General features: G+C 43.4%; 1 protein-coding gene across 1 annotated transcript in view; it reads left to right on the forward strand.

The window, feature by feature from the left end:
* SLC37A2 (solute carrier family 37 member 2) overlaps positions 1-27,047 on the forward strand; it is a 199,102-nt gene that overhangs the window by 23,183 nt on the left and 148,872 nt on the right. Inside the window, exon 2 of the mRNA XM_044079480.1 lies at positions 11,009-11,087. Coding sequence (XP_043935415.1) covers positions 11,009-11,087 — 79 coding nt within the window. The remainder of the gene's footprint in view (positions 1-11,008; positions 11,088-27,047) is intronic.

Here is a 27,047-nt window from a genome sequence, read left to right on the forward strand (position 1 = left end):
TGTAACAGTCTTTGCAGCATGGGCGCATTACACATGCACATCTATATGTTCTATAGTCGTAATTCAAGCGTGACTGCATTCACGTTTGCCTGTTACTGTGACCAGTACACGTTAGCTGTTCGTTGTCATTAATATGCATACCCATGGTACCTATGTACATTTACATATCCCCCGCACACGCGTCACAGGCATCCATTCTCCTGCTGGGAAAGGTGCGGTACTGCATGTTGAACATTCCTAATTCCCCTCGCTCATGGCCCAGGATGCATATGTCGTCACCGCAGGGCTGTTCAGATGACAGGTGCTTATATCCCATTCGCATACTGGCCTTCGATTGTCAGCCTGTTGCTGTGGTGCTTTGGGTTTGTTCTTGTCCGCCCACTGCGGGACTGCCCTGACCCTGTCACGAATGTTAGATGAGTCACATGGGCGCGTTTTGTCCGTGTCCATGGTACCATGTCACGCCCCCATTTATTCATAACCGTTTCGCCGATTGGCCGGTGTACCCGTTGTAGATGTTATACTAATTGCACATGGTCTGGTCGAACGGACCAATTTCCATTACTAATCCTCCGTATGTATGGCCTGTGTCGCAATATTACAAGGGTTTACCATTGCGTGACGACTTTCACTGAGCCACAGACATGTCCGTTGCTTGGTTTGGGCGGTTCGCTGTGCTACACACATTTCACATGGCGGAACAGGTTGAACAGCTCAGCCACGAGGACATCGGGTTCTCCGTCGCTGTTTAGTATTGAATGTCTATGTGGAGTTTGTTTCACAAAGCGAGACTATGTCGACATTGTTAACTGACATCTCGCGATGCGTCCGCACCGCCGCGGGTGATGTATGTTTGCCTTTGGGTGCGAACAGGCATTATGCTGTGCCATTATGTCTGGGGATATATGGTTTCTTGACATAGATGATATGCCATACTAGCAATGACCCTAGCAATGACCCGCGTCTGGGTGTGGGTACTGCTGTATTACCCACGGGAAGAGTGGCCTTAGGTTAAGTGGTGCCCTAGGCAGAAGTTGCCACCGATACATCACCCGCTACCCCCCTCCTGATCTACCTACACCAAATAGAGTCTGTAAAGGTGCCCCGAGTAGAGCAACGCCCTAGACGGCTACCTACTTGGCCTATGCCTAAGGCCAGCTATGTGTGTGGTCCCTTGGGCATCGGACTCGGAGCAACGCCACGTCTGCCGTGGGTATGTCCAGCATTACCCACATCCAGCCCCAAGGCAGTCAACACAGCATCCATGGGTCCAGATGGTGTCCCAGCTGTGTACTCCAGGAACTCTATGGGAATTAAACGCACACTTAGGACAGGTCTTTAATCTTACCCTCACCTCAGGATCGTGCCGAGTAGTAGCACAGGGCGACTGTAGTCACACTCCACATAGATGGTGCCTCCACTGACCCTGGTTATTACCATACCATTAGTTTGACAAGCCTTATCTGCAAAGCCATGGAGATGGATCATAATGGAACACATAGATAAAGACATAGGGGACTCGCATACTTTGGATACAACCCAGTTTAGCTTGGTCAGAGTCAGATCATGCCTTTTACACGTGTTTCACTTTGTAGAATCAGTCACCAAGGCCATTGATGAGGGTAAAGCAGTCCATACAGCCTACCTCAACCCGGCAAAGGCCTTCGACACAATACCCCCCTCGGGTATAATTGATAAACCCGTCATCTTGAATGTAAATCCATACATCGCCATATGGTTTGCAAACTGGCTAAGTCACAGAACACACATGGCCATAGTTGCTGGCGCCATGTCATACTCACAGCCAGTCACAGGTGGTGTCCCATGGGGCTCAGTCCTGGGTCCACTATTTCTCAGCATCTACGTTTCCAATGTACACGCATACACAGGGGGGTTATGGGTGACAATGTTTGCAGATGACTGCAAACCGGGTGCCAAAGTCAGACACACATCTGACACAGATATCCTTCAGGAGTGCCTCACAGATGTTGATAAGTGGTACCAGAGACATGTCCTACAGCTAAATGCAAGGAAATGCATAGGCATACCCTTCGGGAAGAACAATGTTACCCCGAGCTACCATATAGGTGGCAATCCACTGAGCACAGAGGGGGTTACCAGTGATCTGGGGACACGTGTTGTTGTTAACCGTTCGTTAGACACACATGTTGCTAACATAGTTAGGTAGACCATCCACATTGCCCACATCATCATGAAGGGATTCACATCTAGATCAGGGGAGGTCATTGTCCCCTTGTACTCATCACTCATTAGACCTATGATTGGGTACAATGCCCCGTTCAGAATGTATCTGACCCAACACCTGCAGCAGCTGGAAAGGCACCAACAGTTCATCGACAAACAGATGCAGGGGCTCAGGTACATGTGTTATACTGACCGACTGAAAGAAATCCAGCTGTATACAGTTGCATACCACTTGCCCAGAGGTGACCCGTGCCTGGCATACAAGGCTATGTCGAACCCAGATCTGATGAGTATGCTTCACGAAAATAAGTTAGATCCCTCAGAACCACAAGGGCAGCTGACGTACACCTTGACACTGTCATTAATCGAACGTGTTGTTGGGACAGATTCATCACCCAGACACACACTATGCTGTGGAACAACATCCCAGTACATGTGAGGGCAAGCACCTCGCTGGCCTTGTGTTACTATTTAGACATGGATGTCTGAATTGATTTATTTAAGTAACCTTCTACATGAATATTTACATTAGCACATTGTGAATCTTTACATTTCGTTGGTCTATTTTACAGTAGTCATAATCATATGGTTTATGTGTATATATTATGGTTCATTTATATTACTAGGTGTCTGCAGTTCTGTTAATATATTGGCACAATCCGTAGGACATATATATGTATCTTACACAGTCAGACATTTGGAAAACATTTTCTGTTGGTTCATCTTTCATATATGTACATATATTTCTATTTTCCGATGAAGACTGTACCTTACGAAGCAATGTCTGATGTCCTCACTGTGTGGGATCTGTAACCCAAGTAAGGTTTGTTTGCTTGTCTGCCTTTAAGGCATGTAATTAGTACCTAGCACATCTAATGTACTGACCAATTAATGCTTTTAAATGTAGTAGGTTGGACTGCAGTGTATGTATTCTGAATAAGTCTGCTTATGAAGCAGGCAGTGGGCTCAATAGACTATGGTGACTGCCTTTAATTCTTGGTGTGCTCTGAGTGGTCACTGACTGTCCCTACAGTACCTCGTCTTTGCTTTGGACTTCATCGGCTGGTTGTCTGTGTTTGTTGTATGGGGAATGTCAACTGTAGTCCCTATGTGTATTACTTGTGTAATGCCTTACTACGGCAGTGTAATTCCACCGGGTTTGCAGTTATGGGTGCCATCTTAGTCATACGCCTGTCCATCCATGTGAATTGCCTACTGTACACTGGTATAGGGCTGTACACATTTCACACCTGCATTTTGCATTCTCCGGTAGATGGTTTGCATTATTAGCGGAGAGTGACTACTTTGAATAATATCATAGTAAAGTTTGAAGTCAGGAAGAGAAATACCACCCAAATCCTTCGGGTAAGTAAGTTTAGGATACGAAATTCTCACCGATTTAGGAGACCAAATAAACTTAGAGAAGGTTGAGTGTAATTTATTGAAAAAGTATAGAGGGATAATCAAATTAGTCTAGTTGAAAATATACAAGAATCTGGGAAGGATATTCATTTTTATAATAGTTGCACGTGCCAGAAAGGGAAGCTTAAGTTGAGACCATCTCTTTAAATCCCATTGCACCTCCTTTCAAAGAGAAGAAATGTTCTCCTGATATGAAATAGATTGATCAGTTGAGAAAGTTACCCCCAGGTAACGAAGACTTGAATTAACTGGAATAACATCAGAGGAAAAATTTAGGGGATATGGTGATGTGATATTAACCGGAAAAATTTGAGATTTATTTTTGTTAACTTTGTAGTTGGCAAATTTAGAGAAGATATTAATGGATTTCATGATTTTCTCTAAGTCTGAATTTGGTAAAGAGAGGTAAATATTTAGATCATCCGCAAATGCCGAGAGGGGGATACTAGTTCTAAATAGCCTGGGGATGATCTGATGAGTTTTTTGTTTAATAAGAAGAAAGAGAGGCTCTATATATAGATTAAATAATAAAGGAGAGAGAGGGCAACCTTGTCTCGTACCATTAATTATGTTAATCCTCTCAGATATACCATTATTAATATGTAGTGTTGTATAGGCTTTGTGGTAAATGGTCTCAATAAATTTTGTGAATGAAGTAGGAATGTTAAATAGAGGTAGAATAGAGAGTAAAAATTTCATACTCATTCTATCGAAGGCCTTAGAAGCATCTATTGCTAGAGTGTACAGGGGGTACCTAGCTAAAGATGAGAAAGTTATCATAGCTTCTAAAGCTAGAGTATGATCCGAGGTCTGTCCATTTCTAATGAAGCCCGATTGTTCTTTAGAGACTATACTAGGTAGCAGTACTTTAAGTCTATTGGCAAAAATTTGGGCCAAGATCTTTAAGTCTACATTAATAATGGAGATGGGTCGAAAATTTTCCGGTTTGGTTGAATCTGCTTTACCTTTAGGGATAAGAATAGTCTTAGATGCATTGAAATGGGGATCACTTGTACCCTGGTGGAGAACATGATTATAAATCAAATATAAAGCCTGTGAGAACTTGTTGGGATATAATTTGTAGAATTCTGCTGTGAATCCATCAGGACCCGGGGCCTTATTTAATTTGAGGTTATTGATCACATCCAGGACTTCCTGAGAAGTAATTTCTTTATCTAACAAGTGAAACTGATCCGTATTTAGTTTTGGGAAAGATAATTCTTTAAGGGTATCAGCACGAAAAAATCCATAGGGTCATTAGGTGAGCTATAAAGCTCGGTGTAAATTTTTTGAAAGATTTTAAAATCTGTTTTAATTTAATAATGACCATTTAAATGTGTTAATTAATTGCATAAATTGGAAAGATATATAAGCAGATGTAAAAATGTTTATTTATCTGATGAAGTACATGGTGGAATACGAAAACGCAGTGTTCTATAATGGCGTTAATACGAAGTGGTTTTTGTGCTAACTGTTTATCTGTGCCAACAGCGTGGTGGTGTGTTCAATAAAATCCTGGTTATATATTTTTAATTTGGATTCTGGTTTCTCCAATTTCGTGGATTTACTGTTTTTTTCCACCCTTTTGACTTGTGTTCATATGAGTGCTGCAATGGACATTTACTGTCTTGCGGTCTCTGTCCCTAACACCATATCAACTTTTCCATATTTCTTACTTCATTCTGCAGACAGCATCTATTGTAGTGACTACAGTCCTCCTTGGTCCCAGTTTGTAAACCCCTCATTATACCCCTTCCATTACTCAGTCATTTCAGATGCTTTGTCTTTTGGGTGGTAAAAGAATTTGAGGGGAGAACATTCCAAGGGACATAACAGCAAACAGCTCACCTTCTCAGTGCTGCTGGACGAGGGCAGTTAATGGCAGTCCCTGTAGGTATTGAAGGCTATCTTGGACTTCCTTCCCCTGAGTATGGTCTCAGTCCACACTGACAAGCTCAGTAATTATATACATCCCAGGCAAGGAGGAATCTTTTCATACCTGTTCCAGCAAGAGGTCATGAGAATGTGGCAGTGGGAGATGCATTGCAATCCGAGCTTTAAAGATATGTTCCAGATCCATCCAACCTCCTAGTGGATAAGCTCTGCCATTGTATCTTGATGCCTCCCAAGTGGTCCCTCAGTCTGGCAGTACCATAGATGATTTTTGCTGCTTGGGCCTATCTCTGCTTCTCTGCCTGATGCAAAATACAACAGCTACTTTGCCCTTACCCCCCCACAGGGACAGATACGCAAGGATACTTGGGTCCCACATTTGCCAACTGGTCTTCCTTATGCCTTCCTTCCTCTTTATCTCATGAGGAGGTTCCTGCAGAAACCATTTCTATTCAAGGCTTCATTCAAGGCTTCATTCATCCTCATTGCCTTCTTTTTGGCCCTTGCATTTGCCTCACCTTAAAGTAGTCTTGGCTGCTAAATCCATTTTCAGATGTCTTGTCACACCCCATTTGAAAAGGCATCCCCAGATATTGCCTCCCTGAAACTAACTACATGGTTTATCCGGTTCTAGTGATGGCCATTGATAGTTTTTTGCTAAAGTTGTCACGAAAGGAGATACTGCCAGCCCAGCTTTCTGGAATTTTCTAAATTGTAGTCATTTGTGAATGTCAGTGATTCATATAAAATACTTGTGTTACAATAGAACTGTATGTCAGGTGTATATCAAACTGCTGGTACAGAATTGTGTGTTGAAAAGGTTTTTGCTAAGTGCTTTAAAATGTAATCACAGCATTCCCTTCTGGAATAGAACAGAAATGTATCTGCACTATTGTAACTGTTTAGATGCAACTATTTTAACAGTGGCAACTGGAATACAGAAGGTTAACTTCAGAAAAATAGCTGAAATTAAATTACTTGATGGCCAGACGATAAAAAGATGTTATCTTTCAGTTTAAGTGCAGCAAGAGAGATCATGCTTAAAACTAGGGTGATTTCTATATTGTCTTGGAAGTGTTTTATTGTTTTATTATTGCCAAATTCTGGTAATCACTGGATCCTGGGAACTACTGTCCCATCAGTCTGACAAGCCTGATCTGCAAGGGCATGGAACGCATTATCATGGAACTTATTAACATAGACATTGGAAAACTTCAAACACTGGACCCCACCCAGTTTGGGTTTGTGAAGGGCCGATCATGTCTCCTAAACCTCATTGACTTCAAATCGGTATGCAGAGCTGTGGATGAGGGTAAGGCAGTCTACTCTGCCTATCTGGACCTTGCCAAAGCCTTCAGCACCATCCCCCACTCTGGCATAAATCCCTACATCACTCTAGAGATATTTAAGTTCTGTGAGTACTTGCATATTTATTTTGTGACACTGTATGGGCCACTCCTAATAGCCTTACTCTTTGTCAAACTACCATTTGTATTAACAGTAATATTACACAGTAAGATTGGACACCATTTGTTAAGGGCCTTAAAGTAGCTGATAAGGAGTGACTGGTGGCAGGGGAAATAACTTATAGTCTGGCAGAAGGGACATAGCTAGTAAACCTGTGTCAGCCTGTTTTGTGTGTGTGTAAATCAAACCTCAGAGTGTGTGTGTCAGCTACTTGGGCAGGGACACAAAGCACTGGTTGGACAGAGAGGATGATGGAGGTCTTGGCTTGGTCACTTAGCTGAGATCTCAACTCTATAGTTCTGCCAAAATCTTATTGGGGATCTGGAAAAAGAGGGAGATACCAGCCCCGGACTAACTGTGGTCTGTGTGCTCTTAAGGGAAATTGCACTTGATGCAGAGATCTGGCATCTAGAAATCCTGTGTGTATAACTTGTCATCCTCCCAGTGTACATCCGCCACTTATGCCAGTGGTGAGGACTGAGTCTTTTTGATTACTGGTCCAGTGGTGGGGTGTCACAAAGGTCATTGTGATTCTCCCAGCTTCACAAAATGACACCTACCAGTGGTGCATCAAGGACTGGATCCCCTCTTGGCCCCCTGTTCCTTCAGTTTATGGAAGCTCCACTTCAGTGGGATCTTGTAACTCCACTACCAAGGTTCAGCTGGTGACCATATCTAATTTCCACCATTTCTTTTTCATCAGCTTCCCAAAATGTTTGTAGAGCCTTTCAAAAATGGACAGTTTTATTAGACCCTCCACCCTCTCAAACCAGCCTTGCCATGGGATTTGAACTTTGTTTTACAGGCTCTTACCTGTGCTCCCTATATACCTGCCTTTTTTTCAGCATAAAACACTTATGGAAAACTTTGCTCCTTGTCATTACAGTACTTTGGCAAGAAGGATGTCAGAACTACACTATCTCCTGCACCCCCATGTCTAGTTTTCCATAAAAACTAAGCTTCTGGCAGGCCTAGCCCTTCCTTTTTACCTAAGATCACTTGTAAGTTTGTCACAAACCAGAATATTTACCTTTCAGTCATTTTACGTATTCATACCGACAAAGGAGAATTTTTACTCCATACCTTGAATTTTCATAGACCGTTTCATTTTTATGTGCACCATATAAAAAATGTCCTCAAGGATAACCAGCTCTTTCTCTCCTTATCTTTTAAACTAACTTCCAAGGTTTCCAAAGTTTCTCAGTCCAGATGATGATAGATTACACTATACACATTTACTTCAGCAATAAGATTCTGTGCTAGAGCACTAAGGCCCATTCTGCAAAGCCAATTGCAACTTCCATGGCCTTCTTCAGGATCTCCTGTATTCATGACATTTGTGCTGTAGTGACCTGGTCAAAAATGCATATCTTCATCAAATACAGACAGGATCCTAGATCCATATTTTGTTTTGGATCTGCCAGTCTGGTATCTTTTCACGAATCCACCCAAGAATGCAAGTAGCTGAGGATTCTTAATCATTCATCAAGACATACTGTGGGAACAATATAGGACATACAAGTTTTATACTTGCCATAAATCCTTATTGTCTTACTCCATCTCTCACAGCAACTGCCTCCCCTCGAGCCACTAGCTGTCATTTGCTTGTCTCTGTATAGACACGGTAGAACTCTTAAGCCCAAAGCCTATTCCCCACTCCTTACTTAGCATGTCTGTCTCACTGTTTCTTGTTTTTGGTGGCAAACTTGATCTGAGGGACTGTGTCAACAGGAATACTTTTATGGGAGAACTATGTAGTAGAAAAAGATGCTGGCTGGGATCTGCCACAGGGTTGAATTACTCGTCAGTCTAGGTAGCTGGGGAGGGTACAGTAAGAATCTATATTTACAGTAAGTACGTAACACCTATTTTTCTATCTTGATATCGGACCTTTGCTCTCAGTGATGGATGTAGGACACACTAGATAAGTATTACATTTCAGCATCTCTGACCTTAAGTCACACGCTTTTATTACATAATATGATGTAATCAAGTAACGGAACAAAACTTCTAGTCACACCTGAAGGGAAGTTTTTGTCTTTCGGCTTTTCCTGGGTAGGGGTCACCACAGCGGAACTCCGGTCCGCTAATGATTGGTAGTTGATTTTTACGTGTCGAGTTACCAGCCCTGACACACAACCTTCAACAAAGGTACACCCATTCATGCATATCTCCACGCAAAAGACGCTCTAGCTGAGAGTCGAACCGGACAGCATCTTACTGTGAGGCGACAATGCTACCACAGCACCACCACCACCGTGGGTACTCACACCTGAAGGGAAGTAAATGTGCTTAATTAGGCCTTCAGATAATAAAAACTCAAAATAAAATAACACTGTTCATAGATTCTACAATTACCTGTAGGTACCAAGATCTTTGTATGCCTGTATTATTTTTATGCATACAAGCAACATATCAGTCAATCAGAATGCTGCCACCCTTATTTAAACTGCTACAAACAATAAAAATATTGAAAGACTGCCATTTACTGTATTCATATTTATGGTCTGAATCGGACACAAACCAGAAAGATGACTTATTAACATTTTGGATGCAAGTACCGGAAAAGATCTAACTTGTGCCTGAAAGTCAACTGACTAGCCCACTCACCAGATCATTAGTGACTAAGTAAATATGTACAGAGCAGTTGAATACTGCCATCTCCCATACAAAGATGGACATAATAAAGCTTTGTCTGCAAAAAAACAAAAAAGTTTTGTGGTTTGCCAAAAAATTTTGGCTAATTATGTGAATGTGGGCTAAAGGGTAGGTTTTAGTTCATTTTTCTTCAAGTCGAAGAAAAAAAGTGATAATCTAGACTAGTTTGAATTACAGTGAATATAAAAACTGTACACACCCATGTTAAAAAGCCAGTTTTATTGTGATACAAAAAGAGACCACAATAAATCATTTCAAAACTTTTCCCACCTTTAATGTGACCTATAACCTGTACAATTCAATTGAAAAACAAACAAATCTGTTGGGGGAAAAATATAAAACAATAAAAAAATGTACAATAAGCTGGTTGCATAAGTGTGCAAACCCTTACACTAATACTTTGTAGAAGCACCTTTTGCTTTAATTAGAGCATTTAGTCTTCTTGGGTAGGAGTCCATCAGCATGGCACATCTTGACTTGGCAATATTTGCCCAATCTTCTTTGTTTGATTTTGCATTAAACATGACATGCGCTCATTGGAAAAAGTTGTTCAGTAAGTAGATAAAGTTGTACCTATTCTTGTATGCAGTTAAATGTTATGATTAGAGCCAGCTGTTTCACCCAGAAGCCCACCATGCATCTGCATAGTATAGGTTCTGCTTTCCTTTATTTTCGTGGGTAGCAGTATGTCCTTTGTTCTCTTTTTCTGTTTGACGTATGCTCATGAGCCACCACAGTTAAAAGAAAGCTTATCAGCTCCCAAATCCTTAATGGTGTTGCTCCTTCCTGGTGGGTTCGACTGACCATTGACAGATAATTGCCCATGGACACTTGTCTTTTTCTGCTATGATGAAGTCGTATTTGTATGTTCCAGACTTTCTGTCCTGCTGGATTTGTTCTGCCATGGGAATTTTTGAACTTCAAAGGAGTTGAGAATCTGGTTACTCTTGAGATTTGTTGTTTTTGGCAACAAGTGGCAGATGATGTGCACCTTAGCTAATGGTGGCTTTCTGATGCACTGTAATGCAGGATGTGCCATGCATATTTCCTGGAGTGCCCTCAGTTCATTTAAGTTGATCTTCATTGTGTAATCACTCGTATTACCAGTGTCATTACTACCATAAATGCAGTAGAAGTGGTACAAGCCTTTACCCCAGAATGAAACCAGGTTTAGCTACGTTCTTGAACCCTGATTATTGGCATGCATCTTAGATGCTTTTGTGGTGGTGCTTATTGTTATGACTGTTTCATGGACTTGTGCTATTGGTTTGTTGTCTCAGCCCTTTGTAGTCATAATGTTGAGAGTTGTTACAGGACCACAATAGTTGTAAAACTAACACCGTTTTTTTTTTCTCTTCACTAGATCAGAGCAACTACCAGGAACTTTTTGGTGCTCTTGACAATTCGTTTCTAGTCGCCTATGCCATCGGCATGTTTTTCAGGTACTGCATCTGTCTTTGTCTTTTTGTCTTGTGATATGGCAGTTGTGTGCCGTTGGGCAGCAGTTCATGTGACTTGCGTGTATGCTTGCCTTGCTGGAAGATTTTGCCATAATATTAAAGGAGTAGGCCACTTGTATGGTTGATGAATGAATGGTTAAATATTTGCTATGCTGTCCTGCAGCTGGAAGGATATTTGCCCATGTAGCTGGGTTTTGTAGTTCATCAGCTGGAAGTATTCCAACTCACCCCCAGTGTCTAGCTTCTCCTACCCTCACTGTCCAGCCAGTCCACTTCAAGTGATAACCATCAGCCAGTCAGTGTACTAACTACCATGTTACTAAACTTCCTCCATACAGAATCCTTCCCTCTTGTAACAAGTCCCTGGGCATGGGACCTCAATTTTGTTTTGGAAAAATGCACTCTCCCTCCTTTTGAGCCAGCTGATACTGTGGAACTAAAATTTATCTCTTGGAAAACAGCTTTCCTTTTAGCAGTCACTTCAACTAGAAGGATTTCAGAATTACAGGCCCTTATGGCAGTGGAGCCTTTCATTATTTTTCATCCTGACAAGAGTGGCTGTCAGGACCAGTCCATCCTTTATGCCTAAGGTAGTATCCAGTGTGGCTCTTAATCAGACCATTCATCTGCCAACTTTCTTTCCCAATCCACAGAACAAGGGTGAGCAGATTCTGCATTCATTGGATGTACATAGACAATTCAGATTTTACTTAAACAGAACAAAATCTCTAAGAAAATCTGAACAACTGTTGGTGGCATTTGCTGCAGGAGCAGAGGGAAAGGCTATTTCAAAGCAGCCTACTTCCAAATGGATAAGCCATTGTATTTGTTTTTGCTATATGCACCATGGTAAACCTCTCCCCCAGGGGATCAGATCTCATTCCACCAGGGCTGCATCTACTTCAGCAGCCTTTCTCAGAGGGGTTCCTACCAAACACATTTTAGAAGCTGCTACCTGGAGCTCAGTTCATACATTCACAAACATTACCATTTACCTCTTTTCTCTAAATCCAGAGCTGGCTTTGCCACTGCTGTCCTGCAGGGCCTTATAGCTGGTCCTAATGCTGTATAATTCCATCCTCCCAACCATAGCTTTGGGATTCTACCCAAATGTAATGACTGCAACAGTGAAACACGAAGAACATAGTACAGTTGTGTACACTTAACATGTAGATGTTCAAGTGTATTCACTGCTGCAGTCCTGGATGTTCGTGTACCCTGCTGCAGTCATCACAATTGGGTTATCCTGCCATCAGGCGGTCCCGCAGTCGGCCCGAATTCCAAAGTCTTGGTCCAGCGTCGGTTGCTGTCACTTCTTCCCTGACGTCAGTGTGCCAGAGGTATATGAGGCATCCGACGCCATTTTCTTCAGTCTTTCTTGCCGCGCAGTGCTCGAAGCAGAAGCAGTTCGCAAGTGCCGGTCAGCTGACACCTGAGATTTTCGATTTGAATTTCAGTCCAAAGTCTTCAATAAAGCTAAGTACCCCATTGGGGAACATTTTCTTGCCTCACTCCGATGTCAGAAAAAGTTAACAATTGCATTTCTTGTGGGAAGCAAATACCTCATAAGGACTTCCATTCCTATTGTATTCCTTGCCTAGGCCCTGACCACGACATCACAGGTTGTCGGTTTTGTGCTAGGTTTAATAAACGAACTATCAAACGCCGTTTTGATTTTGAACGGCATTACTTTGGTAGGAAATTTAATTATATCATGCCATCGGAGCAGCCGACGACCGCCATACATAAAAAAAACACAAGGATAAGGACAGGCAGCCTAGGAGCAAGCCAGACTCCGAGGCTTCAGCTGGGCCTGTCACCGGTTCTCTGGTTTTCAGTGAGGTGCCCACGCAGCCCCTGATGACCGCAGAACTGGAACCCCAGACAGCTGCGGATTCCCAAGCGGAGCCTATTAGGCCGATGCAGCCATCTTCCGACACCGGAGCAGTAGTAGACCCCGGTGCAGTGGAAACACCTTCGGTTACAGAAGGTGTCTTCAGACTGACTACACTCACCATTAAATCTTATGCTAAGCTTAAAACTCCTTTAAAACCTATGAAAACTGTACATCAGTCTACAGTGCAAGGCCCCATGCCTAAGAAACAGATGCTTAAGATGGCTGAAGATTTGATTACCCTAATCAGGGGTTCCCATCCCCCCCTCCTGATAAAAGACCAAGACAAGAGGAGGATTATGCATTCTCTGATCAGGTTTCACTCTTCAAATTCTTCTGAGGAACAGGATTACACTTTTCCACCTTATGAAGACTCTGATGCTGAAGACTCCATTCCCTCAGCATCTCCCCCTGAAGACTACTCCTTTGGGGAAACTTTACATACCATGAGGGAACATTTCCACTGGGAAGGCCAGGACTACTCTGATTCTAAGAAAAGGCTCCGAGAGTTCCTTTTACTACCCCAGCACAGACCTCTTGCTATCCCTCCTGTTTTAGATATTGTGGATGATGTTTACTTGGAGTCTAGTTTAAATCCAGACTCTACCTCCTGCTCCAGCCAAACCAGACAGGTACTACAGAGTACCTGACTCACACAAATTCCTTTATAAAAGCCCTGTGGCTGACCCAGAAACAATTTTCCAGGGTCCTAAGGGAGCTAAAGCTTCTATGGCTAAAAATCATGTGCCCTCTGAAAGGGATTCCATTGCCCTAGATAGATGGGGAAAGAAAATATACACCTCAGCAACTCTGGCTATGAGAGCATTAAATTGTCAGTTTCACATGTTGAAATATCAGCAATTCCTAATGTCTCAGTTAAAACAAAAAATGAGCACACATTCTGACTTCAAGGAAATGCAGGATCTGTTGCATGCAGCTGAGCAGGTGGGCAAACTTACTTTACAATGCGGATTTGATTCATTGGAAGCTTCCTGTAGAGCAGCTGTTACTGGCTCTGTCATACGTAGACATGCTTGGTTAAAAGAACAAACCCTTCCTGATTATGTTAAAGCAAAATTACTGGATGCACCTTTACAGCAGGATGTATTTGGTGTCAAAGCAGAAGAGGTTTTAAAGAAGATGGAGGATAAGGCAAAGTCTATGCAAACGGTCAAGGATTTTTTGCAGGTACAACCCCCTCGTTTCAGCAGAAATTGGCCAACAAAATCTGGTCCTTTCCAGCATCTGATAGATCACAGAGGGGCAAATAGACGCCCAAGGGGCAGAGGTCAGTCACAAGGCCCTTACAAACCTCGGCAATGGGGTACTGCTGCCCAGAAAGGAGGAGAAGACAGGCCCCAAGCTACCAGAAGACAAACACAATGACTCAATCCTCAAACTACCAAGCAAATCTCTCCTGGCAACTCCCTTGGGAGGAAAATTAGCATTTTTTGCAGACAACTGGCACATCATCACAAAAGACAAATGGGTTCTAAACATTGTCTCTCAGGGATACAGATTCCACTTCCATACCTTACCAAGGATAAAAGGAATGCCAAACCTGCCAGCAAATCAATGGGCAGAGGCACGAAAACAAATTATAACTCTCATGAACATGAGAGCCATTCAACAGGTACCTACACAGGAGCAAGCACAAGGATTTTACTCAAGACTCTTCCTAGTCCCAAGAAAGGACAAAGCATGGAGACCCATTCTGGATCTTTCAATACTGAACCACCTATCTGCAAGTACCAAAATTCAAGATGCTAACACTACAGCAGCTTCTTCCCATGCTGGGCAAGAATGCTTGGCTAGTAACTTTGGACCTCAAGGAGGCATACCTTCATGTCCCTATCAGACAAAATTGCAGAAGATACCTCCGCTTCATTGCAGGTTCAATGCACTATCAATTCTCTGCACTGCCCTTTGGCTTATCTACTGCGCCCAGGGTCTTCACAAAATGCCTGGCACCAGTAATTGCAAACTGCAGACAGAGGAATTCAAATATACCCATACCTGGACGACTGCTTATTCAAGCAGAAAGCAAGGACATTCTTTTAAAGCATCTGGCATTTATCAAACACCTTCTAAGTTGCCTAGGGTACACAGTAAACGAAAAGAAATCAAAACTAGTGCCCTCACAAAACATAATATTCGTGGGTGCCAGCTTGAATACAATGGCCTAGATGGCTTCTCACGCCAGACAAACAATGACAGCTGTTTCAATATTTCAAAGTAATGGCAACAAAGACCCAACTCCCTGCAAGAAAAATTCTGCAGGCCTTGGGATTCATGGCATCTTGCATACTACTAATACCATTTGCAAAACTGCATATGAGGAAATTACAATGGTATCTGAAAAGTGTATGGACTCAGCACAGCCACAGCTTGGAAACAATGATACCACTCATTCCCTGCCTTCAACAGGAGTTGCTGTGGTGGGCACAGGCATGTCACCTCAACAAGGGTCAGCCTTTTACCTTATCCACTGCCAGGAAAACTATGACAACAGATGCATCGGACTATGCCTGGGGAGCACACATGGCAGGACAGTGCATTCAGAGCAAATGGACTACAGATCAGAGGCATCTGCATATCAATCAAAAAGAAATGCTAGCAGTACAGAATGCTCTAACAGCTTTCAAGGACCTTTTACACCCAGGACAACTAATAATAAAAACGGACAATACCACAGTAATGTAGTACATAAACAAGCAAGGGGGCACACATTCCTACCCTCTAGGCAGGCAAGCAATAACCTTGTGGAACACTGTTCTGTCTTACCAGGTTCAATCACGAGCACAATTCCTGCCAGGAAAGGAAAACACATTGGCAGACGACTAAGCAGAAACATCATGGATCCACGCGAATGGAAATTAGATCCACAAGTATTTGCAATGATAGCTCAAAAATGGGGATGCCCTGACATAGATCTGTTTGCAAGTCCCTACAACCACCAACTACAAAAATCTTGCACAAGGACCTTCCATCCACTAGCTTGGACAGTGGACGCCCTCTCATTCAGTTGGAAAACCTTAACAGTGTATGCCTTCCCTCCATTGCCTCTACTAGTAAAGGTACTGCTGAAAGTCAGATTAGAGAGGCCACAAATTATACTCGTTGCACCAGACTGGCCACGCCAGCATTGCTATCCAATTTTAAGGAACATGGCCCACGGCCCACCATGGATTTTGCCACAAATTCCTCACCTGCTCACCCAGCGAGACAGTCAGATTCTACACAGCCAGCTCAAGACTTTAAACCTGGCTGCATGGAAAATAACCTAAACAACCAGCCAACACCTTTATCCAAAGCTGTTATGGATGTCATTCTGGAGGCCAGGAGGCTCAGCACCGGGAAAATCTATTCAGAGAAATGGAATTTGCACCTGGAGCCAGGCTAAAGGCCAAAATCCCCTTGACCCAAACATTCCTCAGATTCTACAATATTTAACTGAGATGTTGCACAAAGGTCTTTCTTTTTCATCTATTAAGATCCACGCCTCAGCAATTTCAGCTCATTACAACACGGATCCTCCTTTATTCTCACATCCACTCCTAAGACAGTACCTTGGTGGTGCTAAGAACATAAGACCACCAAGGAGAGCACCAACACCTACTTGGGATCTCAACTTTGCTCTGGAAAAGCTTACACTGCCGCCCTTTGAACCAGCTTTTTCAGCTGTTATAAAATTCCTTTAATGGAAAACTGCCCTACTACTAGCAATAACCTCAGCTAGAAGAGCCTCAGAGATACAGGCACTAATGGCAGTGGAACCTTTCCTCATTTTTCATCAAGACAGAGTCTCTCTATGAACTAACCATTCCTTTATGCCAAAGGTTGTATCCAGTGTGGCCCTAAACCAAACCATTTGCCCACCTTTTTTCCAAATCCCCAGAACAAAGGAGAGAGAGACTCCTACACTCTTTTTGGACATTCACAGGCAATTACGTTACTACTTGGATAAAACCAAAGCTTTCAGAAAAACTGACCAGCTCTTTGTAGCCTATGCTACAGGATCACAAGGAAAAGATATCTTAAAACAGACCATTTCTAAATGGATAGGGCATTGCACATGTTTCTGCTGCACACATCATGGGAAACCGGTACCTGCTAATGGTATCCAGTGTGGCCCTAAACCAAACAATTTGCCCACCTTTTTCCCAAATCCCCAGAACAAAGGAGAAAGACTCCTGCACTCTTTGGACATTCACAGGCAATTACGTTACTACTTGAATAAAACCAAAGCTTTCAGAAAAACTGACCAGCTCTTTGTAGCCTATGCTACAGGATCACAAGGAAAAGATATCTTAAAACAGACCATTTCTAAATGGATAGGGCATTTTATACGTTTCTGCTGCACACATCATGGGAAACAGGTACCTGCTATCATTAGGTCCCACTCCACCAGGGCTACAGCTACCTCAGCAGCCTTTCTCAGGGGAGTGCCAACCAAGGATATTCTGGAGGCTGCAACTTGGAGTTCAGTGCACACCTTCACCAAACACCATCATTTACCTCTATACTCTAAGACTAGAGCTGGTTTTGCCACTGCAGTTTTGCAGGGCCTTCTAGCTTCCTCTAACCCTGTTTGACTCCACCTCCCATCCTTAGCTTTGGGATTCTACCCAAGTGTGATGACTGCAGCAGGGTAACACGATGAACATAGTACAGTTTTGTACCTACCATAAATGTAAATGTTAGTGTTCACCCTGCTGCAGTCCAGGTTACCCTCCCTTCATCCCCTCTGAACTAGATGAACTTATCTCTACCACTCTGTCCTATACTACCTCTGTGGTGTATTTGCTTGTCCCTAAGGGTAGTGTTTTATTTTTACCTAACTATATGTATATATATGTTTTTATATATTTTGCCTACTTACTAGGGGCACCTGACATCTGGGGCAAGAAAAACTGAAGAAAATGGCGTCAGATGCCTCTTGTATACCCCTGGTGCACTGACGTCAGAGAAGAAGTGACAGCAACCAACGCCTGACCAAGACTTTGTAATTCGGGCCGACTGCGGGACCGCCTGACGGCAGGATAACCCAAGTGTGATGACTGCAGCAGGGTGAACACTCTAACATCTACATTTATGGTAGGTACAAAACTGTACTTTACCCACCCTCCAGCCCCCTGTTTTTCTCTTACTATACCTCTCCTTTCTTTTACTATGCTTAAAATTCTTTTTGGTGTATTTGCTTTTGTTTGGAGGTATATTTTTTTGTGTTTTAAATTTTATATATATTTGCTCCCCATTTGGGGGGCAGCTGTCAATCTGGGGCAAGAAAAACTGATTTAATGGCATCGGCTGCATGTTTTATACCCCTGACAACCTGACGTTATGGAATAAGGGACAGCAACTGATGCAGGATCATGACTTTGTTAATCAGGCTGACCGAGGGCAACCTGCCAGCAGATTACCCAAATGTAATGACTGCAACAGTGAATACACTCTAACATCTACATTTAAGTGTACACAACTGTACTTTTTATGGCAGTTTAACATGGCATATGAGTGCGGAGCTAATTTGTAACACTGGTTTGGCTCATTGGTTGCTTTGGAGTTTGGACTTTGTGTATTGGAAATTCTTTAATTCCTTTCAGTTGTAAAATTCTGAACACATTTCAAATTTTTTTATGCTAATAGCACAGTTTGGCAGAGTTTGGTTATATGGAGACATGCTTGTTACTAGAAACTTTAAGTGCTTATTATGCTGTATTCTCCATTACTGCCATATTTTATTTATTTACTTAAATTTGTTAACCGGGAGTGTCCGACTGGACATGGGTCCATTTTCAGCGGAGGCCCGGGGAGAAAAGCTCCACAGTAAAATAAACAGACAGTAGTTACATTGGATTACATAGTGATTAACAATTTAACATAGAAATTACTTACAACATATTTACAGATGAAGAACATAGTACATCAGTAGACAACTAGAATCTTTATCTGTGAAGTACATAACAGGCATTAACAAATGTAACCATGAGAAGTTCCTGCTGTATAAGTACTAGACTTATGAGCATCTGAGCTTGCTATCATCAAGGTAGTTAGTGGAGGTGAAAGAAAGGTAGTAGTTGGATGGGGTGGATGATATTAGAGTGGGAGTTCTGGTTGGTGTGCCCCCCCCCCCGATTTGGTGGATCCTAACTCTAGTAACCCCCTCATCAAATCCAGTTGCACCTAAAAAGAAAAAAACAAAATAAAAATGTGTCTAAGATTATGGTTAGTGATTTTTGGGTGGGCCACTGCTTGGCATGCAGACAACTTGTCTTTTTGCCCTGTCTCCTAGTGTAGCTTTACCAGCTGCAACAAAACAGGGATTAGACACATCTTCAGAGGCTGTTTTAGTACCTGGCTGAGTTATGGGAGAACCAAACCCTTTAATTGCCGGAGTAGTCTCAGGTAAAGATCCATTTCCAGATATAATACTCTGTTCCCAGATGTTTTATCTAATAGTGAAGTTCAAAGGAAAAAGAAATAAAAGCTTCAAAATACAGTTAATAGTCAGATTACTGCTGTTTAAAAGCCTGTTGTGGTTTCCTTGGCTGACTGTTTTGCAGGCAGCTAATTCTGGTGGTTCTGATGTTCTTGGTGTTTCACTGTTGCAGTCATCACCTGTGGGGTTATCCCTGCTGTGGTAGCCCTCGGCCGGCCCGAATACCAGAGTCAGTTTTTCTGCGTCTGCTGCTGTTGCTTACTGACTGATGTCAGGTCATCAGTGCTGTAAAGCCGACGCCATTACATCAGTCTTGCTTGCCGTGGAGCCCATAGCAGAAGCAGTTCACAAGTGTGCTGGTCAGTTGCTACCCGAGTTTTGAATTACAGCTGAAAACGTCTAAAGCTAAGTACCCTGTTGGGAATCCTTTTTTCTTGCACTAACCCATGTCTGAAAAAACCAGTTGTCTTGCCTGTGGAAAGCAAATCCCCACACTGAGACTTCATTCTTACTGCGCCACTTGTTTAAGCCCAGACCACGACATCCCCCATTGCCGGTTCTGTGCCCTCGTTAATGTGAACTATTCGTCGTAGATCTCTTATTGTGGACTGATATTTTTGCCTTCTGTCTTCACATTCTGAATGGCATCCAACCAACGATCTGTAGACACTCCAAAAAACGTAAAGATAGAGACAGAGACCACACAACGCTAAGTCTTCTGATGAATCTACCGCTAAGTAGGTCATCAGTTCTCCAGAATTCAGTGAGGTGCTTTCGCAGCCCCTGCTGCCCGATCCGATACTTTTGCAGGCCTCTACCGAGACCCTTTCAGAGTCCGGTATGCCACAGAAATCTTCTTTGTCGTCTCTGGCTCAGTTGGGCCTGGAGCGCTGCAATGCTGGGAATGGCTTCCGAAGAGGTTTCTCGTGCTACCGAATCTAGACAAAAAGACATATTCTCATCCAACTACTGTTCTCAGACCTATGGATTCTCTTAGGCCTAGAAGCAAGGCTACTCCTGGGAAATCTACCTCTAGCCACCATCTTTCTTTTGCTCCACAACCCCAAGTGCAAATGCTTAAAATGGCTGAGGATCTTATCCCCCTTATCAGGGGTAGTCAGGCCACAACTTCTAAAAGGAAGAGACCCTTCTCCTGAAATACAGAACAGGATTCTGAGGAGTCTGATTTATTCAGATTTTGAAGAGGAACAACCACCTCTGACTGCTTATGAGGATTCAGATGCAGGGGAATCCATTCCTTCTGCCTCCCCACCAGAAGATCTTTCCTTTGGGGAAACCCTTTACACCCTCAGAAAACATTCCCACTGGGAATCCCAGGACTACCTTCAGACTAAAAAAAGACAGTTTCTAGACCTGCCCCAGCACAGACCCTTATCCATCCCCCCTATCTTAGAGGTGGTGGATGATGTCTTCCACGAATCCAGCTTAGCTCCTGATGCCCTCTCATCTGCTCCCAGTAAACCTGACCGGTATTAGAGTACCGGATTCTCACAAACACCTGTACAGAAATCCTGCTGCAGACCCAGAGGTCATTACACAGGGACCAAAAGGAGCTAAGGCTAGTTCTGCAAAGAATCCTATTCCTTCTGACAAGGATTCCAGAGCTCTGGACAGATGGGGTAAAAAAAAGTATACACCTCTGCAACCTTAGCTATCAGAGCACTCAACTGTCAGTTCCACCTGTTAAAATATCAACAACACGAACTATTAAAGCAAAAGATTTCAACCTTTCCTGACTGTGCCAATTTGAAAGAGTTTGCAGATTTACTGCACTCTACTTGTCAAGTAGCCAAACACTCATTACACTGTGGATATGAAACCCTAGAAGCCTCAAGCAGGACAGCAGTGTCAGGATCTGTCATTAGAAGACATGCATGGTTGAAGGAACAACCTCTCCCTGATCATGTCAAATCTAAATTAATTGATGCACCCTTGGATAAGGACCACTTATTTGGAGTAAAAGCAGAAGAGGTGCTTAAAAAGATGGAAGACAAAGCAAAATCTATGCAAATAGTACAAGATTTCTTTCAGATACAACTTCCTATGTTCAAGCAGGAATTTTCCCTCAAAACACTGGTTCTTTCCTGCACCTAGCAGACAGGGGCAAGGTAAGCCCCACAGGGACAGACCTCCCTGGCTCCAATCCCAGGGGCAGCAGAGAACCAAACGGTGGACCACTTCCTCTGCAAAGGTAGGGAGTTCTAAGCCATCCCTCTATGGCAAAAACTCTCAATGACTCCCTCTCCCCTTCTGCCCTATTTTCATTCATGAAAAATTAGGAGGAAGGCTCTCCCTCTGCAAAGAAAATTGGCTTTATGTAACAAAGGACCAATGGGTCTTAAAGATCATTTGTCAGGAATACAAATTCTCCCAACCGAAACCCCAATTCCAAGAGGGTACCCAGACTTTCCTCCAAATCAGTGGGCAGAGGCATTGAAACAAGTACAAACTCTCATATCTCAAGGGGCAGTAGAACCGGTCACCTCAGATCAAAAAGGCAAAGGCTTTTATTCCAGACTATTCCTTGTTTCCAATAAAGCGGGCACTTGGAGCCTCATCCTGGATCTATCCATTCTGAACACCTCCCTGGTGGTCCCCAAATTCAAAATGTTAACTTTGCAGCAGCTGTTGCCTATGCTGACAGAAAATGCCTGGTTAGTTACCCTAGACCTAAAAGATGCCTACCTCCACATCCCCATAAGGGAATCCTGCAGGAAATTCCTTTGCTTCAGAGCAGGCTCACAACACTTTCAGTTCTCTGTGTTACCCTTTGGCTTATCTACTGCTCCCAGGGTATTCACCAAATGCGTAAGCCCGGCCATAGCCTTTTGCAGGCATAAAAATATACAGCTTTACCGTTATCTGGATGACTGCCTCATTCAGGCAGAGTACAAAGAAAAGCTACTCCAAGACCTCCGCTTTGTGAAAACCCTCCTAACCTCCTTAGGGTACACCATCAATGAGGAGAAATCAAAGCAAACACCCACCAGGCAGATCATTTTTTTGGGAGCACTGCTGGACACAGCATCCCAAATGGCCTTCCTAACCCCAGAAAAGCAGAGCTTCCTGCATCTCTAATTTACCCACATGGCTACCAGAAGTCACCTCACTGCGAGGAAGTTTCTGCAAGCCTTGGGGTATATGGCATCTTGCATCTTTCTAATTTCTCAGGCCAGGCTTCACATGAGAACTTCAGTGGTATCTAAAGAACCTTTGGTGTCAGCACTCTCAATCTGTAGAGACCTCTCCCTCTGATCCCCTGTATAAGGGCTGGGTTTCTCTGGTGGGCAGGGGCCTTTGCCAAGAACAAGGGTCTTCCTTCACTCTTCACCCAACTGGGCAGACCATTACCACTGATGCCTCAGACCTTGCTTGGGGTGCTCACCTAGAAGGCAGGTGCATCCAAGGTCATCGGGATGCCCTGCACCTTCCCTTACACATCAACCAGAAGGAAATGATGGAAATGATGGCAGTACAAAAGGCTCGGACATACTTCAAACCCCATCTCAAGCCAGGGGCTCTCCTTATCAAAACAGGCAACACCACAGTATTGTGGTACATCAACAAACAGGGAGGGACACAATCTTATTCTCTATGCAGGCTTGCCATGAACTTCTGGTTGACAGCCTCTTCCATGGGATTACACCAAATAGGCCAATACCTACCAGGGATCAACAACACCCTGGCAGACCACTTTTTACAAATCACTCAGAAGTGGGGGACTCCGAAGGTGGATCTCTGCTTCACATCTCAACCATCAGCTGAAAAATTCTGTACCAGGGAGTATGGCCACCTAGCACAGAAGGTGGATGCCTTGACCTTCCCCTGGAATACCCTGTTTGTGTCCGCATTCCCTCCTCTGCCTTTTATTTCCAAGGTACTGATCAAAATAAAGGAGGAGACCAAAGGCCATCCTCATTGCTCCAGATTGGCCCAGACAACATTGGTACCCTTTACTGCATAGCCTGACATTACAGCCTCCCAGGAAACTTCCCTGATCTCTGATCTCTTGACTCGGGTGGGGGGGGGTGCTGCACCCAGATTTGCGGACTCAGACTTTCAGCATGGCTAATACTCAAAAGGCAAACAAGGGGCCCCAGTTAAGCAAACAGTTCCTAGACATCACAGAGGCCAGAAGGCCCAGCACCAGAAAATCTTACGCAGGAAAATGGAAAAGATTCTGCTCCTGGAGCCAGTCCAGAGGGGGCAATACCTCACAACCTTCCATCCCTCTTATCCTGGACTACCTAGTGGAGCTACTTAATAGTGGACTCTTTCTATTAAGATCCATGCCTCAGCCATTTCAGCTCATTTTGACACAGATCAGCCCCTGTTCTCCCATCCTTTGATCAAACAATTCCTCAGAGGGGCCTCTAATATCAGACCTGCCAGAAGGGCCACCCACGCCAGCCTGGGACCTGAATTATGTTTTGGAAAAACTAACCTTGCCACCCTTCGAATCTGCTGCTTCAGCAGAACTAAGACACCTCTCCTGGAAGACTGCTTTTCTTCTAGCTATCACCTCAGCCAGAAGAGTTTCAGAACTTCAGGCACTGATGGCCATTGAGCCCTTCATCATTTTCCATGCAAACAGCGTCACCCTGAGAACCAACCCCTCTTTTATGCCCAAAGTGGTATCTAATGTGACTCTCCACCAGGACATACATCTACCCACCTTCTTTCCTAACCCTCAAAAGAAGGGGGAAAGAATTTTGCACTCACTAGACATGCACAGACAGCTCAGATATACTATCTGTATTGTACAGAATCCTTCAGGAAAACAGACAAACTACTTGTCAGTTTTGACCCAGGGGCAGAGGGGAAGCCAATTTCCAAGCAAACCATTTCCAAATGGATAACTCACACTATCCAGTTCTGCTACAGATTACATGGGAACCCCCCCCCACTAAATCTATTCAAACCCATTCCACTAGGGCAGCCTCCAGTTCTACAGCATTCCTCAGAGGAGATGTTCTTCGTGTTTCACTGTAGCAGTCATTACATTTGGGTAATCTGCTGGCAGGTTGCCCTCAGTCGGACTGATTAACATGCCCTCAGTCGGACTGATTAACAAAGTCTTGGGTCCTGCGTCTGTTGTTGTCCCTTCTTCCATGACATCAGGGGTATAAATCCCAAGTCAAAAAAGAGAGGCCAGCACAATTGGGTGTGGAAAAAATGTATTATATTATTTTATATTAAATAATACATGGTGTATTAAAAAATGCACCTGCCCAACAAAAATATCAGACCGGTTTCAGTGTAACTGCCTCCCTCAGTGAGCAAAATACAAATGACAACAATTCCCCCCAACAAGGCTCTATATATATATATATATATATATATATATATATATATATATATATATATATATATATATACATACACACTATTGAAATGTCGATCCGGACTCGTCTTGCACGAACGCGGAACTGCGATCGCCACTACACCGACTCCCAGATGTGTGAACGGCAAAACCTCGTCCCTATCCGACCCATGGTAGCATGGGTGTGGAGGTGTTGCGCGGCTGGTAATGTCGATCGTCGAAGTTTTCACGGTTTCAGTTCGCTAGCGAACAGTTTTCGCAGTTTCGGTTCGCGCAAACACGTCTATGAGGTCGCCGTTCGAACGAAGTGCATTCGCACATTCAATAGTAAACCTATATATACATATACATACATACATACATACATACATACATACATACATAGCATTCAATTATCAACATTCAGGCCCAGTAGAAATCCACTGAGCTTGACAATCCATTTCTTTTCCTTTAGGTTTAATATCTCATGTTTCACTACCTTATCCTGTGTTTTATGTACAGTGCAGTCAATAACTGTAAATCTGAAAGATCCAGATTTATGTTTACATATATGTTTATACAAGGCACTAGCTTTTTGCAGTTCCTGATATCACTCATATTTTCACTTATCCGCATTCTAAGTGGTCTGGATGTTTGTCCCCCTGTATCCATGTCCATTAAGGCCTTCTCTAGGGCTAAAGCTTTCTTTATTTTCAGAAAATTGGCATTACATTACAAGGGACTCATGGACACTGCAAATAATATTCAAAGGATACAGGTTCCATTTCCACACATTGCCAAAAAGAAAAGGAATGCCAGACCTGCCACCAAATCAGAGGGCGGAGGCTTTGAAGCAAATCACCAAATTACTACAAATGAAAGCCATAGAGAAGGTTCCTCTCTCAGAACAAGGCCAAGGTTTTTATTCAAGGTTATTCCTTGTTCCAAGGAAAGAAAATCAATGGAGGCCTATTCTCGATCTGTCCGCACTGAACACTTACCTCATTGTGCCGAAATTCAAGATGCTGACCCTACAGCAGCTTCTTCCCATGCTGGGCCAGGAGGTGACTCTAGATCTCAAGGAGGCATACCTGCATGTCCCCATTCGACAAAGTTGCAGAAGATGCCTCGGATTTCTTGCAGGATCAGAGCATTATCAATTCTCAGCATTGCCCTTTGGCTTATCTACTGCACCCAGAGTATTCACGAAATGCCTGGCATCAGTAATTGCACACTGCAGACTTCAGGGGATTCAAATCTACCCATATCTGGATGACTGCCTGATACAAGCGGACAGCAAGACAAAATTATTAAAGGACTTGGACTATGCCATCCAGCTATTACAGGCCTTGGGATACACAGTCAACATCCAAAAAGTCAAGACTTGTGCCATCCCAAAGGATAACCTTTTTGGGTGCAGATCTGGATACAACCACCCAAATGGCCTTTCTCACAGAAGAAAAACAGAAACAACTTCCAGATTACTTAAAGAATCTGACAAGACAAACTCAGCTAACTGCAAGGAAAATCCTGCAGGCCCTGGGTTTCATGGCATCCTGCATAATACTAATTCCACAAGCCAGGCTACATAAGAGAAGATTGCAATGGTACCTAAGGAGTGTATGGACTCAGCACAGTCACAGCTTAGAAACTCTGATTCCAATCATACCTTGCCTTCAAAAGGAATTCCTGTGGTGGGCTCAAGCCTGCCAGACCAACAGAGGGTTGCCTTTCTTCAAACCAAAAGCAAACCAAACCATCACCACGGACGCTTCAGACCGAGGTTGGGGAGCACACATGGAGGACAAATGTATCCAAGGGCTATGGTCTCAAGGGCAGCTGCAAATGCACATAAACCAAAAGGAAATGCTGGCAGTGATGCATGCAATCGAGGCTTTCAAACCTTTCCTTCAACAAGGCCACCTGCTAATAAGGACAGACAACACCACAGTTATGTGGTACATAAACAAACAAGGAGGTATGCACTCCTACCCTCTATGCAGACTGGCTATGAATCTATGGGATCTTTGTTTGAAAACTCAATACACAACTACAGCCCAGTTCGTGCCAGGGAAAGACAATACTCTGGCAGACAGCTTAAGCAGAACTACGAATGGATGCTGCATCCAGACATCTTACTCATAACACAGGCATGGGGAAGGCCTGAGATAGATCTGTTCGCCTCACCCCACAATCAACTGAAAATTTTTTGCACAAGGACATACCATCCACAAGCATGGAAGGTGGACTCTCTCTCTTTCAGCTGGAAAGCCCTAAAAGTCT

This window comes from Protopterus annectens, chromosome 8.part0, assembly GCF_019279795.1.
Source record: "Protopterus annectens isolate FY-2018-M chromosome 8.part0, PAN1.0, whole genome shotgun sequence".
NCBI classification, from domain to species: domain Eukaryota; kingdom Metazoa; phylum Chordata; order Ceratodontiformes; family Protopteridae; genus Protopterus; species Protopterus annectens.